Source organism: Apodemus sylvaticus, chromosome 11 (genome assembly GCF_947179515.1).
Source record: "Apodemus sylvaticus chromosome 11, mApoSyl1.1, whole genome shotgun sequence".
NCBI lineage: Eukaryota > Metazoa > Chordata > Mammalia > Rodentia > Muridae > Apodemus > Apodemus sylvaticus.
The window spans coordinates 26,951,767-26,971,011 of NC_067482.1; the positions used below are offsets into that span (position 1 = coordinate 26,951,767).

Sequence of the window (19,245 nt, forward strand, 5' to 3'; positions counted from 1 at the left end):
ATTGTAAGAATGATATTTATTTTTTTACTTGTGTGAATCATATTGAAATTTTATGAAGATCTCATTGGAGCTGTAGTTTTATTTTAGTAGTGTCATGTTTTACAACATCTAGTCTGGCAATCCAGGAACATGAGGGAACAAGATATGTTAGATAAATATGTAGAAAGAGAGAAAGGGAAAGAGTATTATCTTTAATTTATTTTTTCAGATTTCTTAAATTTTCATTGTAACAAACTTTCACCTCATTGGTTAGTTTTATTACTGGGCATTGTTTACATTCAAATATTGAAATGTGTTCTTATGGAAGCCTGAAGCAAAATTATTTTGAAGTAGGAAGGCAGTCATAAAAATACTTGCACAGATAGACTTATACCACAATGTATGTTAGACCAAAAGAGTAACCCTAGAGAGAAGATATGTGACCAGATTCAAGGCCAAGGCAAGTGATAAAGATTGAAAATTCCAGTTTTCTAATATATGTGACACATAACCCAATATAAAAGGCATTCCGACTTTAGTTTTCGAGTTTAGCCTCCAAAATAATGGAGATAGCTAAATCACAGAAAATAAACTTCTAAGGACTAGATGTTCCTGATTACAGGTGATGTATAAGCATTTGGACAAACTCGGGAAGCTTATGGACTCCAGGAAAGGATGAGTGGTCTTTGAGGATAGAGTCAAGTGCTATTTTCAGAAGTGTGAGTTACTCGATATGCATCACAGATTCCTGTTCTATCTCAGGATACAGGAGAAGATTTCTGTAGCCTCTCTACATTGTTGCAAAAAAGGGGTGGCCCTGGAACTAACATCTTTGTGAAGAAGATTTTGTAAAACTTGTACAAGGCAGAATTGTGAAAGCTGGTGCATGAACTTAGAGGCCCTTTTTGTGGTGAGCTTGAAAGATATTTTACAGCTGATTGAGTATCAAGGAGTATACTCCTAGAAAGAGAAATGAACAGCAGTAAGTGGGCTGAAGAGGACTGAACTCCTATTAACTTTACCAAGCATGAGAATCTGTTCAGGAGAGATAACTCTCAAAAGGAACATAGTGGGGTAGTAATTTGTGAAATTGTGAATATTTGGCTGGTGTTCTTCCTGGAGCCTAGTTGTGTAATAGATACAAATGCTGTTTTACAGGGATATTTGATGTAATAAAGAAGAGATGTGTGGAGATCTTTTACATGGGGAAAACCATTCAAATCATAGAGACAGTAAAAAAATAAGTTTCACATTAACCTGTTCCAAACCAGGGCATTCACCCTGCTGTGTTATGAGTGCATGCATCATGGGAGGCACTTAGGCCCCTTCTCTAAGCATCTCAAGTGGGAGCAATCTCATGTGGGATGAAGTTTTGTAAGGTAATATTTTGCAGTCTTCTGAGTCAGGGCAATGGTTCTTATTAAAGAATGATGTTGCATTTGAGTAGACCAAAAATGAATGGAAGTTGAAGCTCATCAGCCTTTGCAAGATTCCCAGTAATATCCAATGCTTTCAGAAACCTTGACAATCTTTCAATATCTTGGGGATTTAATGGCTACTACTGCCCAGCATTTCACACAGTCACATAATAGTATATTAGTACTGCTTTCCCACATGACCAATATTAAATGGAAATATCTACATATGTATAAGAAAATAGAAGGCATGAATGATTGATAAAGAAAGACATTGGTCTTAAGATATTTCTTCAAGTGACTCTGTAACTCGAAATACGGCACGTCTGTTGCTTTCCACTTAAAGACCAAAGCCAAGCCCTGTGAATATAAGTGTCAATGGCTGTATCCCCACACTTATCCTACAGTGTTTAAGAACAAGAAGTGCTTAGATTGTGAAATGAAGATTGGCATGCTAGCTCAAGCAGAGAGCAAAGTTACCTTTTCTCTGCCATTTTGTTTCATCCAGATGTTTCACAGGGTGAATTGAGCCAGCCTACAGGACGATGTGCTAGTTTCTTCACTCAAGTCCAAAGGTCTCAGCTGGGATTTACTGGTTCCTCTGAGAATCATGGCAGGCTTTACTAGTGTCATCTCACCTTCTGGGTTCAGCTAATGCTCATCTCACACAATTAAAAATTGCTTACTCCACATTGACTCCATGTAGGGATTATCAACAGTTAATTTTCATGACAATGGAAAAAATGAAAAGTAGAAGTCCTTTTGGGACAATTTGTAGTCCCAGTACTTCTTTTCTCTGACTTCTCATGCCTCTCACACTAACTGCTTTTTGCTCTTGACTATTGGTATTCATGTTTAATATCAGTATTCAAACCTCAAATAAGTAGGTTTTACATAATGGATGTATATACTTTAAACTATGAGCACCTTTCCAACACTGACTAGTAATATTTACGCATTACATAAGTTTGTTGTCTTTAACCTCAGGCTTTTGCCAAAACAGAAGTCTTTCAGTCTTTCTGTTTCTCCTTATTATCTGTGTGTACCTATGTGTGTATGTGAGAGAGAGAGAGAGAGAGAGAGAGAGAGAGAGAGAGAGAGAGAGAGAGAGAGAGAGAAAATTGTATCAAGTATCATTTCAATTATCTATGTAGTTCAGGATGATTTTGAATTCCTAATTTTCCTAATTCTGCCTTACCTTACCCCCTAAGTGATAAGATTGCAAACATGTCTCACCATGACTGTTTTGTGTTTGTTTGTTTGCTTAGGTCTCTTGTAGATACAAGATGTTATACACACTGAAGTATTTTATGTGTTCACAGTTTATCACATTAAACAATTATTTCAGATTTCACATTCTTATTTCAAAATCGGAACAAACCACCACCTAAAAAGTTATAGTGATACACATAGAAACAAAAGAAACAGAAAAATTAAGTCTCTGACATAAATTATTCATAGATTTATGGGTCTATGCATAGTTTCGTTGACTATAATAGTTTTCTCTATGTGTGAATTTTTTAACACTAGTTTGAGTATTTCTTTCCAATTCAACAGCAAGAGCTGGTCATCATGGCTTCCATCTGAGCAAATCACGTAGGTGGCCTGGACAGCATTTCTTCACTCTGAGCACAAATTCTTTTTTATAGCACTAAGTTTGCAGAACTGTGTTGTTTCCTCTCTGAAATGAGTATCAAGAAATAAACACATATTTTCTTTGAACTTTTCATCCATAAATTAAAAAAATAAATCTTCAAATCAATTACAATGGGAGTATAAAATCTTCTCTTAAATCTTAGCAACTTGCTCACTCCCCTCTTCTTCGATGCATCCTTAAGAGTCTCTCACCTCTCACCAACCATTTATGGCAACAACCATCAAATAAAATTTGTAAGCAAAGTGTATTTGTCATAACTTGAAGCATAATTACTGAGTTGTTTGTGACAAGGAGATATATTTCCAGTAACATCTAAAATAAAATATCTTTGTTCTTAAACATTTGATGTCTTGAAACTTCGTAGAATTGTGTATGTGTGTGCGTATTTCTAACCATGCACATACAACTATGATCAAGTGAAAACTAAAACTTGTTTTCATGGAAGTTAGATCTATTACAGTGGCAAAGAGAAGTAGACATTAAGTGTCCCCATATGTACATAAGGTACTAAGATGGGGAGATAAAAACAAGGTGAGGGTGTAGAACTGCATTCAGAAGCTATAGTTTTCTCCTCAGAATCATATATTCAAAGTTAACACTGAACTTGGCACCAAATACCTTTAACTGCAGTTTTTGGAGGGCAGAGGCTGAAGGATCTGTGTGTTTGAACCCAACTTGGTCTAGATAGCTAGTTTTGTGTCATAGTCTACCTTGGGGTTTCTATTTCTGGAAACAAACAAACAACAACAAAAAGAAACACCACCAACAATAAAAAACACCATTGCCAAAAACAACTTGGTCAGAAAGTGTGGTTGGTTGGTTGTTTTCAAGCTTACATCTGAGTCTTCTCTTTAAGCAAATTACAGCAAAAACGCAAGTGAGAAACCTGAAGCCAGGGATTGATTTAGAGGCCATGGAGAAATGTTGCTTGCTGGATTGTCCCCATGGCTTAGCCATTCTGCTTTGTTATAATGTCTGACAGCTACCCAGGATGGCATCAGGCAAGGTGAGCTAAAGTCTCCCATATGAATCAACTCTGCAGAAAATGCATCTCATGCTGCCTACAGGCCAGTCTGGCAGGGCCATTCTCTCAGGTGAAGTTCTCTCTTGAAGAAAGACACCATTTTTGTCATGTTGATATAAAAATTAGACATTATATTGTAATCTTGGAACTTAGAGGACCAGTAGAAAAATATGGGTTGTTTATTAATTATCAAAATATGAAGGGGAACTGAGAAAGAAAAGTTTGTATACAAAAAATCTTATTTCAGGTAAAATTTAATTAAGTACAAAAATTTAGATGAAAGATTTATTTTAGAATGAATAGGTAGGCAATTTCTAGAAATCCTTGGAATTTTTTTAGGTCATCCTCATATTTCATAATTCAAAGTGTTTGTTTGTTTATTCAGCTCAAAAATTTTATTTATTACTTAAACCATGTTTCTATCTTCCTGCAAAAACCTCACTCTGTAATATTGATTATCTGCTACTATGCTATCTAGTTTCTCTTACCCAACTACTGTAATAACAACATTACATTTTAGCCATTACATTTCTTTTAGTTTTGGTGAGCAAAAATATTATTGTTTTATTGTTGCTGATTTGCATGAAGTAGTTTCAGTTGTTGGGGAGGAGAAAGCAAACTCTTCTTTCTTTCTTACAGCTTCGTAAACACTGTATCGCTTCTCTCCTAAAACCCTAAGTGTCTGCCTGGAATCGTGATCAAGTTTAGCTTGATTACTTCATTATATCTGTAATATTTATAAGACTGCAAGAAAATGGTTTGCCATTCAAACATCTGTGTCTAGTTATACTGAAAGTGTGTAATGTGTGAATCACTCCAAATGAATGAAGCAATTAATTATTTTAGCAAACTAAAACATAAGCCAGAGTTGTAGCACATCAAGGAAGCCTTTCAGGTTATATGTTATGTTAGTTTTGATGAAAAGGCACCAGAAATTATGCCCTTTTTGTGCTGACTTGTAAAATACTATAATAACTGCATATTGCATTATACAAAAGATGTCCGCCATTCTTTATTGCTTTGTTATCTCTGTGTAGCGAGTTTATTTTGTGAAAATAAAACCTTCACATTGCAATGGGGCTTTTGGCTACTGGAAAGCCAAGCTGTGTGCTGCTATAAATACCAGAAACAGTAAACAGTGGCTGTCATTGGGGAAATATTTGTTAAAATAAAATGATCGTTTGGTGAAAGTATGCTGCTTTCAGATAAAACAGCTTCATTTTTAAAGTATAAGATTAATGAATATTTAAAGGTTCTTCACAAGTCATGGAATTATTAGTTAAAATGAGAATATTTCACAGAGTTTGTATCATTATTTTTAAACCCTATTTGTTCTTCGCAAAGATAAAAACTACTATTAATATTATCTTCCATAATCAATTTAACAACTATTCTATAATTTTTTGGTATTATTACATATGGGGCTTTATTTGCTCAACATCTCCTTATGGATGTATTTTTTTCTATGATGTCTTAGATCATTTGTCAACAGGAAGAAATTATTTTTTAAACTCAAAGATGTTCTAAAAGCCATTAAGGACTTATAAAGTAGTGACCTATAAATTGGAAGTCTCTACAGACAAAAGCAACCAGAAAAATATGAACAGATAAAACTTTGTTATGTATGTGATGCAATGTGAAAATGTGATTGCTGAAAGAGGAGAACCAAAAGGTAGAAAAAGCACAGAGCTATGTTGAAAACTAGTTCAAAGATTTTGAAACCTTGCAAAACATGCCAACAGTCATTAAAGAAACACTTTATTAGTATTCACTATACTAATTAAATATGTATAATATATGATTAATTAAAAATATATAGGTAACATATATTATACATATATAATTACATAATTATATACTATTCTTTATATATGTTTATAGATAAACATATACAAATATAGGTTTATATTTTATATATGTTATAAATGTTATATATATTATAAAATAATAATGATATATTATTTATAATATATATTTATAATAAATAATATTATATGTTATTTATATGCATTATATATAGACTCTATATAGAAGCAACACTTTAAAAGTTTTAAAGTGGAGAAAGTAAACAATTTAGAATCAAAATATAGATAAAGTATCAACTAAAACTAATTGGGGAATGGAGTGAAAATAGTGTCTTGTTTTGTAGTCCCTACAGTCATGGAATTCCATACATATTTGATTATATCTTACCGTGTGGATGAAACCAACTTTTTCCTAATGTTTATGTTTTTATATTCAATCAAAACATCTGAAATTTGAGAACATAGATCACTTTCATTGTGCTTTTTCTTTTCTTATAAAAACTGGTTTGATTTTTTCTCTTTAGTCTTTTTTTCTTTCTTCCTTCCTTCCTTCCTTCCTTCCTTCCTTCCTTCCTTCCTTCCTTCCTTCCTTCCTTCCTTCTTCCTTCCTTTCTTTCTTTCTTTCTTTCTTTCTTTCTTTCTTTCTTTCTTTCTTTCTTTCTTTCTTTCTTTCTTTCTTTCTTTCTTTCTTTCTTTCTTTCTTTCTTTCTCTTACATTCTAGAATTGATTCCCCCTCCCACTGAACCCTCTGTTGCTCCATATCCCATAACTACTCCCCACACCCCTGTATCCACAAAGATGTTGCCACCCCCACCCCCCACCAAACCAGACCTTAAAACTCCCTGGGCTGTCCAGTCTCTTGAGGGTTAGGTGCATCTTCTCTAACTGAACCCAGACCCAGCAGTCCTCTGTTGTATATGTATTGGAGGCCTCTTATCTCCTGGTGTATGCTGCCTGGTTGGTGATCCAGTGTCTGAGAGATCTCCAGGGTCCAGGTTAATTGAGACTGCTGGTCCTCCTACAGGATCACCTTCCTTCTCAGCTTCTTTCAGACTTTCCCTAATTCAACCACAGGGGTCAGCAACTTCTGTCTATTGGTTGGGTGCAAATATCTACATCTGACTCTTTCAGCTGCTTGTTATGTCTTCAAGTACAGTTATGATAGGTCCCTTTTTGTGAGTTTTCCATAGCCTCAGTAATAGTGTCAGGCCTTAGGACCTCCCCTAGAGCTGAATCCCACTATGGGCCTGTGGCTGGACCCACTTTTCCTCAGACTCTTCACCATTCCCATCCTTGCAGTTCTTTCAGACAGGAACAGTTATTGGTCAGAGTTATGACTGTGGGATGGCCACCCTCTCCCCTCATTTGATGCCCTATCTTCCTGCTGGAGTTGGGCTCTATAATTTCCCTTTCCCTATTGTCAGGCATTTCATTTAATGTTCCTCCCTTTGAGTCCTGAGAGTCTGTCACCTCCCAGGTCTCCAGCGCATTGTGGAGGGTCCCCCCAACCTGCTCTCTCCTGAGGATATGTTTCCACTCTTTCTGCTAGGCCTTAGGTTGATAGTTGATGCAGGCAAGTATGTAGGGGAAAAGGAACAGTCCTCCATTGTTGGTGGGATTGCAAGCTGATACAACCACTCTGGAAATCACTCTGGCTGTTCCTTAGAATATTGAACATTGTATTACAGAGAGCCAGGTATACCACTCCTAGGCATATACCCTAAAAATGTTCCAAGTATTGTATTATATAACAACAATGTTTGTTATATATGTCCATATATAACAAGGACATATGCTCCACTATTTTTTATTTATAATAGCCAAAAGCTGGAAAGAACCCAGATGTCCTTCAACAGAAAAATGTATACAGAAAATGTATTTACACAACAGAGTTGTACTTAAAACAATGAATTCATGAAATTCTTAGGCAAATGGATGGAACTAGAAAATATCATCCTGAGTGAGGTAACCCAATCACAAAAGAACATTCATGGTATATACTCACTGATAAGTGGTTATTAGCCCAAAAGCTCATACCCAAGATACAATTCACAGACCAAATGAAGCTCAAGAAGAAGGAAGATCAAAGTGTAGGTGCTTCTTAGAAGGGGACAAAATACTCACGGGAGCAAATAAGGAGAAAAAGTGCAGAGCAGAGACTGAAGGAAAGGCCATCCAGAGACTGTGCCACCTGGGAATCCATGCCATATACAGTCACCAAACACAGACACTATTGTTGATGCCAAGAAGTGCTGACAGGAGCCTGAGGTAGCTGGATTCTGAGAGGCTCTGCCAGTGCTTGACATAAACAGAGGCAGGTGCTCAAAGCCAACCACTGATCTGATCATGGAGTTCCCAATGGAAGAATTAGAAAAGAGAATTGAAGGAGCTGAAGGGGTTTGCAACCCCATAGGAAGAACAAAAATAGCAACCAACCAAATCTACAAAGCTCTAACCACCAACCAAGGAGTAAACATGGAGGAGCCCATGGCTCCAGCCACATATGTAGCAGAAGACTGCTTTGTTGGGCAACAGTGGGAGAAGAGAGCTTTTGTCCTGTGAAGGCTCCATGCTTCAGTGTAGTGGAATCCAAGGGCAGGGAGGCAGGAGTGGGTGGGTGGGTAGAGTAGGACCCTCATAGAAGTAGGAGGAGGCAGGATGTGATGGGAGAGTTTTTTATTTTTTATTTTGGCAGGAGGACTGGGAAAGGGGATAGCATTTGAAATGTAAACAAATACAATATCTAATAAAAAAGAAAAAATATGTGCTACAAGCACAGCTCTCCCTAGCGTGCCAGCTCTGATCCTTTTCACCCAAATGCAAAGAAACCCAAGGCTCTGGTTGTTGGCCTCAGCTTCCTAGGTTTCCATAACCGAAACCTTTTCTTCACTACTCATCCATCACTTTCTTTTTTTATTATTTTTATTTTCTAAATTCTTTGTTTACATTCCAAATGCTTTCCCCTTTCTTGTTCCCCCCCTCCCCATATGCCTCCCCATATGTTCCATAAGCCCTCTTCTCTCTACCCATTCTCCAATCACCTCCCTCCTTTTTCTCTGTCCTGGTACTCTCCTACAATGCTGGATTAATCCTTTCCAGGATCAGGGCCCTCTCCTTACTTCTTCATGGGAATCATTTGATATGCTAATTGTGCCTTGGGTATTCAGAGCTTCTGGGCTAATTAATATCCACGCATTCCATGCGTATTCTTTTGTGATTGGGTTACCTCACCTAGGATGTTATTTTCCAGTTTCAACCAATTGCCTAAAACTTTCAGGAATTCATTGTAATTGCTGAGTAGTATTCCATTGTGTAAATATACCACATTTTCTATATCCATTCCTCCATTTAGGGACATCTGGGTTCTTTTCAGCTTCTGGCTATTATAAATAAGGCTGCTATGAACAGGGTGGAAGATGTGTCCTTATTGCGTGCCAGGTATATGCCCAGGAGAGGTATAGCAGGGTCCTCCAGAAATTACTGAACAGAACACCAATAGCTTACGCTCTAAGATCAAGAATTGACAAATAGGACCTCATAAAATCACAAAGATTCTGTAAGACAAAGGACACTGTCAAAATGACAAAACGGCAACCAACAAATTGGGAAAAGATCTTCACCAACCCTACATCCGACAGAGGGCTAATATCCAATATATACAAAGAACTAAAGAAGTTAGACCCCAGGGAATCAAATAACCCTATTAAAAATGGGGTACAGATCTAAACAAAGAATTTTCACCTGAAGAAATTTGGATGGCCGAGAAGCACCTTAAGAAATGCTCAACATCATTAGCCATTAGGGAAATGCAAATCAAAACAACCCTGAGATTTCACCTCACACCAGTCAGAATGGCTAAGGTTAAAAACTCAGGAGACAGCAGGTGTTGTTGAAGATGTGGAGAAAGAGGAACACTCCTCTACTGATGGTGGGATTGCAAGATGGTGCAACCACTATGGAAATCAGTCTGGCATTTCCTGGAAAACTGGAAATGACACTTCCACGATTCTTTTTTATTTTTACATGCATGCACAAGTGTTTGATATGCATATGTGAGTGTGTGTGTGTGTTTATGTGTGTTTATGTGTGTGTATGTGTGTGTGGAACAGTGTGCTGCCAGAGGAGGGAAGAGGTTGTTAGGTTGTTAGTTTCCCTGAAGCTGAAGCTGAAGTTATGTATGAACCACTTGACCTGGGTGTTGGGGTCTGAACTCGGGTGTTTGAAATAATAGCAAACATGCTTAACTTCTGACCAGCCCTGTCACTTTTAACTCCCTTCTTTATTATTAGCGTCTCCCCCTCTTTGAGCCCATTATTTTACCTACCAGCTTGCTGTTCTTCTTAAATTAACCAAATATACTCACATTGGGTCTCATTTCATCACAGAAGTGATGTACAAAAGGCAAGGCCACTGTTGCCACTCCTTTATTTTTCATGTTAAGCATTCTACTTCAGTGTATACTCCTCTAAGTGATAAAACATTCCCCTTGTATCAGATAGATTTCTTTTTATTGTATGTAGTCTGAAAAGACATATGTTCTCCAGTCTTAAAGGCGGTGCTCCAATTTGATCTATTTTCTCTTCCTGTGCCTCCCTACAATGTCAATTGTAATACGAATTAAGTAATACTCACAATGTAAGTTCCTCCATAATTGCATGTTCTCTCAAACATTCTTGAAAACAGCTTTTGACATGCTGGTTGAAGGGACCACATCAAGACTGAGGCTGTGGTAATTTTTTTGAGAGTAATCAGAATTTTTTTTCTCTTCTTTATTATCATTTATTTATTTATTTATTTTAAGCTTCAGATTTCATTCCTCTCCAGGTTCACCCCCATACCACACCCCATCCCTCCTTCCTGTCCCCACCCTGTTTCCAAGAAAATGTCCCCACACCACAGACCTCTAAACTACCTTGTGTCCTCCAGTCTCTTGAGGGTTAGGTACATCTTCTCTGACTAAACCAAGACTCAGCAGTCCTCTGCTGTGTATGTGGTGGGGGCTTCATATCAGCTAGTTGTATGCTGCCTGGTTGGTGTTCCAGTACCTGAGAAAGAGGGTCCCCCCAACCTACATCCAGAGGTTGAATGTTTCCATCCTTTGTGCTGGCTCACAGGGATCTGAGTCCCTTTCCCCCACACAATAACAGGTCATGTACACTCCCAATCCCCTTTCCTGCCCAGGTACCCCCCTCCTCTCTTGTGGTTGCTTTCTTCTCCCTTCCAAGTGGGACTGATGCAGCCTCACTTGGGCCCATCATTTTGTTGACCTTTTTGAGTTCTGTGGGCTGTATATTGGGCACTTTTTTTGGCTAATATTCACTTATTAGTGACTACATGCAATGCATGTCTTTTTGGGTCTGAGTTATCTCACTCAGGATGATATTTTCTACTTCCATCCATTTGCCTGCAGAACTCAGGATGTCCTTGTTCTTAATAGCTGAGTAGTATCCCACTGTGTAGATGAACCACATTTTCTGTATCCATTCTTTTGTTGTGGGACATCTGGGTTATTTCCAGCTTCTCGCTATTACAAACAAGGCTGCTATGAACATAGTGGAACACATGCCCCTATGGCATGGTGGGGAATCTTTTGAGTATATTCTAAAGAGTGGTACTGCTGAGTCGTTAGGTAGATCTATTTCCAATTTGCTGTGGAACCTCCAGATTGATTTCCAGAGTGGTTGTACCATTTTTCAATCCCACCAGCAATGGAGGAGTGTTCCTCTTTCTCCACATCCTCACCAACATGTGTTGTCATCTGAGGTTTCCATCTTAGCCATTCTGATTGGTGTAAGGTAGAATTTCAGGGTCTTTTTGATTTATATTGCTCTTATCACTAAAGACTTAGAACATTTCATTAGGTGTTTCTCAGCCATTAGAGAGTCCTCTCTTGTGAATTCTCAGGTTAGTTCTACACCCCATTTTTGATTGGGTTGTTTAGTTACAGAATATAATGACATCTGTCTGGATTGAAACAGTTGTGGTTGCCAGTATACCATAATGTTTTCAGATACACAGGGTAAACAAGATTAATGTCCAAGATTAATTGTCCTGTAAAGCTCTCACGGTACCTTGATTAGCAAGGGAACACACAGAGAAACACAAAGGAGCTTGAATACTTCACTGCCTCAAGGAATACACCTGTCTCTCAGGAACTGGAAGGTACATTGTACCTTAGGAACCATAAATTATAACTTGAGAAATCTATGACACATGTCTTTCAAGGCAACTAGGCCAGGCCAACTTAATAGTTTACTAGAGTTGACAACAAAGACTAAATAAATAAATATATATGTTTATATATAATATTTATTATAGCATTTATATATTTATTTATATAATTTTATAATATATTTATTTATGTAAATATATTTAGTTATTAAAATGTGTATTTATTTCCATAGATATATTTATTTATATAATTTTATATACAATAATATAATTTACTATATATAATTTATATATAATATATATTATTATATAATATATAATATGTATATACACTTTAATTTGAGAAGAATATGTCTATTTTCACTTATATTTTGTAAATCCTCTTCCTTCAGCCTGCTGAAGCTCTGCTAACACACTCCTTGCTTCCAGTTTACTTGTTTGTCTTTGAAAGATTATTTTGAATAGGGCATCATCTGAAATGTACCTGCCAACTGTCAAGTTCACAATGAGATTTCAATCAGTTTACCAATTATTTTGATTTAATCTACAAAGTTACTGCACATTAAATCAAACATATGTGTGATGCACATCAATGACAAAAATCTAATTGCTACTATTTTCGGTATAAAAACATGCTTACCATGTATAAAAAAAAAGAACAAACCACATTCCTCCAATTAAGCTACTAGCTATTCTCTTAAATAACTATTCAGTTTATTTTACATTTTGCAAGATGGTTTCGGCATTGCTTTCACTTCTAAACATTACTATTTCAGATGAATACATACTCCATTTCAGAAAAATGTCATAAATCTACCACTAATTATCATGTTTCATGTTTTCTATGAATAGTCTCTTTTTTATCTTTCTGTAAATTCTGAAATCTAGAAGCAGGTGTGGAGCTCATATGTACTTTTATTTAATATGATCACAATATGCCCATTATAAAATGTTTTTACCAAATTTTCTCCCATTTATAATGCTGAGTCTCTGCTAACACACTTGCTTTATGCTCTCAATTTAATTGGTTGTCTTAGAAAGTGAACCTTGAATAGGATATCATTGGAAATGCACCTGGCAACTGCCAAGTTCACAATGAGTTTTCAATCATATTTCCAATTATTTTGATTCAATCTAGAAAGTACATTAAGTACATTAAGTCAAGTTTTCTCATAGATTGAAAAGGTATGTAAAAGTATTTCCTTTTGATTTTAATAGTATCCAGTACTATTTACTTCTAACATTATATTATTAATTATAATATTTTTTGTTATTTTTTCGAGACAGGGTTTCTCTGTGTAGCCCTGACTGTCCTGGAACTCCCTCTGTAAACCAGGTTGGCTTTGAACTCAGAAATCTGCCTGCCTCTGCCTCCCAAGTGGTGGGATTAAAGGTGTGTGCCACCAACGCCAAGCTTACAGTTTTTTTACAGCATAAAAGACACATTACGGGGATGACCCATTGTTTTACTCAAGTTTTTGCAATGAAACAGCATTTAAATACTGTTGACGCTCTCCTGCCTTTGATCATTTCCTAGTAGTGAATGGTGAATTAATCTGTTTTATTGGACACATGCTGTATTAGGCTATCTTATTTCTGAAACAATTTCAAAATAAAATGTGTACTTTATATTATTATTATTTGTCTGTCTATACAGTTTGATTTTCCATATACATTGACTTTTTAGAATGATGTTACAATGTTATAAGTACATTGACACTCCTTATCTTTACTTGCCTAGTGAATCATCAGTGATGAGTAATGCAATGAAATGTATTTATCTTGTGGCAAGGTTCCATGTTTTTCACAGTGTTGCTGAATAATGTTAGGGAAGATTTTTAAAATGTGGTCTGCTTTATACAATAGCTATTTTATAAAGCGAGTTTACTCTTGCAACTGATACAATGCCATTATCTTTGGGGTGACTATTAGAGTAATAATTTAACTGTGACACCATGATCCAATATCAGCATTGGATCTACAAGCTATTTAATATGTACAAGATATTAAATACAAGATATTAAATACAAGAACTATTATATAGCTGAAATCCCTTATAGAAACACACAAACACACATGCTCATATAAGTTGAAAAAGAAATTATAAACTGATTTCCTGCTATAATTAATATACTCCCCCACACACACACATATATATATATAGATATAGATATATATATATATATATACATACACACACACACACACACAAAATTTGTGTATATATGTATATGGTTATATATATTTGTGTATGTGTATATATATATGTGTTATTATATATACATATATATTTATGTATTTGCATGTGTATGTGCATATTTCTACATGTTTATGTATATACATATACATATACATAAAATTGTATACATTTCTATATACTTATGTACATATACATACATACACACACATATATGTAAATGTTTAGAACAATAGTTATTTTTGCTTTGGCATTTTCATCTAAGATGGCATTATAACTTGTTTGAGAAAGTGTTGTCTTCAATTAATATTATTAAAATAAACAGAACCTGATTACTTATGTACAACTTTCATAGGGGCTCAATTGCTGTCAGTGAAATGCTAATCAAATTGCTTGTTCTTGCCTTAGTATCAATTAACCTCACATGCTCAATTAAACTGTTGACTCTTATGTGACATTTTGTTACATCATATTTTATTTGTCTGAAGGTCACACTGCAGCTGATCTCCCTTTAAAGTTTTCAATAGATAGTGGTAGCTTACAAATCAAAACTTTAAATGAATATGTAAGTTGTAAGTATGTTAAGTAATACATAGGATGAAAAAATGATGCCTTTATCTGGGTCATATCCGAAAATGATGTCACAGTATTTGTGTGTGATCTTCATAAATCAAGATCCATAAATTTTATGATCAAGCCGTAGTACCCATTAGTTTATCAGAATCTTTTTCTTAGTATTTTACAGATGATAATCTTCATACACAAGTTACCTTTTGATGTAAATTCAGGAATATCTCATTCTTTTATTTCTGTTCTAATTATTAAAACATTTGATTTTTAAATGTATTTACTTTAATAACTCAGTATGATGTTTTGTAGCTCTGGCTGGCCTTGCTCTTCTAATTCTGGGCGAGCCTCCAGGAGGATGGTATTGTAATTTTGTGTCCCAATTATTCTCATTGTTAGTAATAATTAAAATGTATTTGGGGGGAATCAATAATGGAAGAATTTCTTTGAAAATACACTTATATTTAATCTGTCATTAGATATTAGGTAGAATTGTTTAACATTTACGTCAATAGACATTTAATAGAACTGTATATAATTTATTTTTTGCAGAAACAGATTATCTTTCGTTTCGGGAATCATTTTTTAGTATGACAATATGTCATTAAAATGTTATGGATTTTTTTGTAAAGAAAGTATTATTCTATCTATTCGTATAGGTATTTGAAAAAGAAATTTATATTTATATTGCTACAATTATTAATATATTCACAATATTCCAAATCAATCATCTATATCAGTATACTGGAGCCCTTCACTTCTATAGATATTACTCTGATGGAGAGTCTAACACTGTAGGTGTTATTCTGACAGAGTACTTACTCCTAAAGAGAGGAATTATTTTCAGGTGCCAAAGTTAGAGAAATTACCAGTGAAATAAAATGTCACCATTTTACACAAATATCTATAAATTATTATTGAAGAATTAATTCAATATTGAAGAATTATTCAATAAATTATTATTGAAGAATTATTCAATAAATTATTATTGAAGAATTATTCAATAAATTATTATTGAAGAATTAAACAATCTAGTTTGTCTTTGGGGGACCACAAGAATTGGTACATCCTCAGAACCTGAGCATTTCTTCATTCCCAAGTCAGTTTCACCACCTACCTACCACTGCTAGTCAGCACTCTTCCAATGGGAACTACTGTGTCTATTTTATAATGAGTATGTGCTTTCTTTACTTTCCCTTAAGGATACTGTCTTCAATCTATATTTTAATGCACAATCTTTGATTTTTACTAATGATTAAATGTTATTTTTCACTCTATAGGTCCAAATTGGAACCCTTCTCGAATTGGCCTACAACTAGAATACGGTAAGACCAATTTCAACCAATTGATTTAATTTAGAATCTGTCCTCAGAACTCAATAACTCTCAATTATTACCTATTGAATGCGTGTAAAACTATTTCATTTGAATCTAACACTCCAGTGCTTGTCCCTTTTATCATTCAACACAATTTTTTGGAAAATCCATTTTGATTTTACAGATAGAGTACTGTGATAAAGGAAAGAAAAAAACTAATGAAATTTAGAAAAAATGCAGCATTTATTACTTCTAATAGAAGTATTTTCTAGTTTTATTACTTCTAATAGAAGTAATAAAACTAGAATTTCAACCGATAAATATATAAGCATTAAACTAAGTCTTACTTAAGAACTACTAATATTGCACCAGCTGGGCCTAACACTTAAGACATTGTGTTTATAGGAGAGCTGTAAATTGAATTGGATTTTTGCAAGGTTTGTAGAATGTATTTTTAAAAATTTTAGTTGTGTTTTATAGGAAGCATTTATTAAGGAGTTGCCAACTTCACATATTTTGGATTTTTTCTTCCTTTGATAATATTCATCAGTCTAAAATTTCACTAGAATCTAAGCCAAATTCCTATTTCTCAGAAAATAATTTGAAAGATAGTTTACACACACACACACACACACACACACACACACACACACACTTTTTCAAACATGTATGCTAAAATGATAGGGATCAATTACATTTTTATAGTTCATGCAATTATAGTATAAAATGAATCATCATCAGATTTTTCAAGCCAAATTCCTCCTAACTGAACCTAGGAAACAAAAGCATTGTCTTGTTTCTATGGACATCCACCATGTATGGCTTATAATAAATGAAATGATTTCATTACTTGAACAAAGTCCCAACACAAAAATATCTCTGTGAAAGTGCCACAAGCATCATTGTCAAATACAATTTCCACTTAAGGCATACTCCAATGGACTAAAGGATTTATCTGCTAGCACAAATCTTCTGGTGGGTGAGACATTTGTGGCCAGGAAGAAGGTTGAACAAAATTAAACTTCTAAGTATATGTTTGGATAGAAATTTGAGTAATTACTTTTTGGGGGATAGATAGTGAATTATTTAATTCAAGTTAGCAGTGTATTGTGAAAATAAGTTTCTCTTACCTTAGGTTTGAGTTGACTTTTCTACATAAACTATTTATGGTACAATGATTTATATGAATAGCCAAAATACAACAAAAGACAAAAATTCAGTAAATATTTTTATCCTGTGTGTATGTGTGTGTGTGTGCGCGCATGAGTGTGTACATGAGTGTGTATAAGTGTTTGTGTGTATGTCTGTGTATTATGTTTCTGCAGAAATGTGTGGGAGCCAAATGAGTGAATAGGATGTCCTTGAGTTAAAATTACAGCTGAATGGATACAGAAAATGTGGTATATTTACACAATGGAATACTACTCAGCAGTTAGAAACAATGAATTCACAAAATTTTTAGGCAAATGGTTTGATCTGGAAAATATCATCCTAAGTGAGCTAACCCAATCACAAAAGAATACACATGGAATGCAATCTCTGATAAGTGCATATTAATTAGCTCAGAAGCCCTGAATACCCAAGGCAGAAATTGCATAACAAATGACTCCCATGAAGAAGTATGGAGAGGGTCCTGATCCTGGAAAGGATTGATCTCGCATGGGAAGGGAATATAAAGACAGAGAAAAAGGAGGGAAGTGATTGGAGAATGGATGGAGAGAAGAAGGTTTATGGGACATATGGGGAGGGGGGATCCGGGAATGGGGAAATCATTTGGAATGTAAACAAAGAGTATAGAAAATAAAAATATTAAAAAAATTACAGCTGTTTTTCCTCAGCATGAGTGCTGGATACGTACTTGGGTCTGTCCCAAGTTTTCGTAATGGCTGAGTCATCATGAAGTCCCATTAGGCTATCAATTTTTAAAAGTGTGAAATCAGATTATGTTATCCATTCAACATTTTACTTATGATTCTATAATAGCTACAAGTACTACTGCAGAAAATGGAAAGGTGTCTGAGCAATTTGTGCCACGACTACTGAGAATTTCTCCTTAGATGCATTTGACCATGGAATTTGTTTACTGAGAAATCTGCCTAATGAAATTACAATTTTCATTTCCTCACCCAACAGACATGGTTGAAAACAAAACTCAGTATAATTTCTGTATGATAATTAACAAATATTCATTTGCCCAGAGGCTCTTTGAACTGGGTGTAGTTTGTTGACCAGGGCTAGAATCATCCCTTCTGCTGGGGTCCAATAGCGCAGGGTTGATCTTGAATGCACAGGATCCCAGCACTCCACTGAGAGCCAATAGTCTACTTTCCTTTAGTACAACAAACAGACCATGCGAAGGAGAAAAGAGAAAGTCAAGAACCTGGAGACCTAGCTTCTGAGCTACCAAGTTCTCTCCCTGAGACAATCTGTTGACTCAAGCAATCAGGAGTCCATTTATCCTTTGAGAGTCAGAAAACAGAAAGCAATGTCATACTTAAAATGACACAGAAATAAATGAATGCTGTTTCTTTTATCCATGTCTATTTTACTATGTTACGTCTTCCCAGTGTTCTAGTCCACAGACTTGAATTTCTAGTAATGAAAATTGTTGAAATGCCCTATTGAAAAGCTCAAACATCAACATATGTGTTTTGATTTTCATAACTACCAATATGGAAAACACCCTACATATAAAATCCATGCCAAATACCTATATGTAGGGTGTATTCCTGAATCTAGCCCATTGTTTAGAGCAATAATCTGAAGACTGGCTTGTTTTGAGCTTCTTTGGGCAGGAAATCATGGACTCTCAAATAGAAAGAGCATGACCTACAAAGGTGGCTGGCCCATTGTCTTGGCTTGCACACTGTCTCTGTATACTTTTCTTCATTTAAATAAAGACATTTTCTGGGAAGGCAAAGGACAGAACTCTTTATTCCTAAATTAGAGAGTGGAATGAGTGATTAAAGGGAAAATGACTCAGAGACAAGAGTATTTGTTATGCAAATTTTTATCCTTGCTACTCACAGTAGAAGAAGACTTGGGGCAAGTGGGGACTGGCTTAGGGTGGTATTATCAGGAGAATCCTAGGTGTTTAAAAAGAGAAGGAAAAT

The 19,245-nt window shown here is 35.3% G+C and overlaps 1 protein-coding gene across 1 annotated transcript in view; it reads left to right on the forward strand.

The window, feature by feature from the left end:
• Tecrl (trans-2,3-enoyl-CoA reductase like) overlaps positions 1 to 19,245 on the forward strand; it is an 82,401-nt gene that overhangs the window by 33,167 nt on the left and 29,989 nt on the right. Inside the window, exon 3 of the mRNA XM_052199318.1 lies at positions 16,097 to 16,141. Coding sequence (XP_052055278.1) covers positions 16,097 to 16,141 — 45 coding nt within the window. The remainder of the gene's footprint in view (positions 1 to 16,096; positions 16,142 to 19,245) is intronic.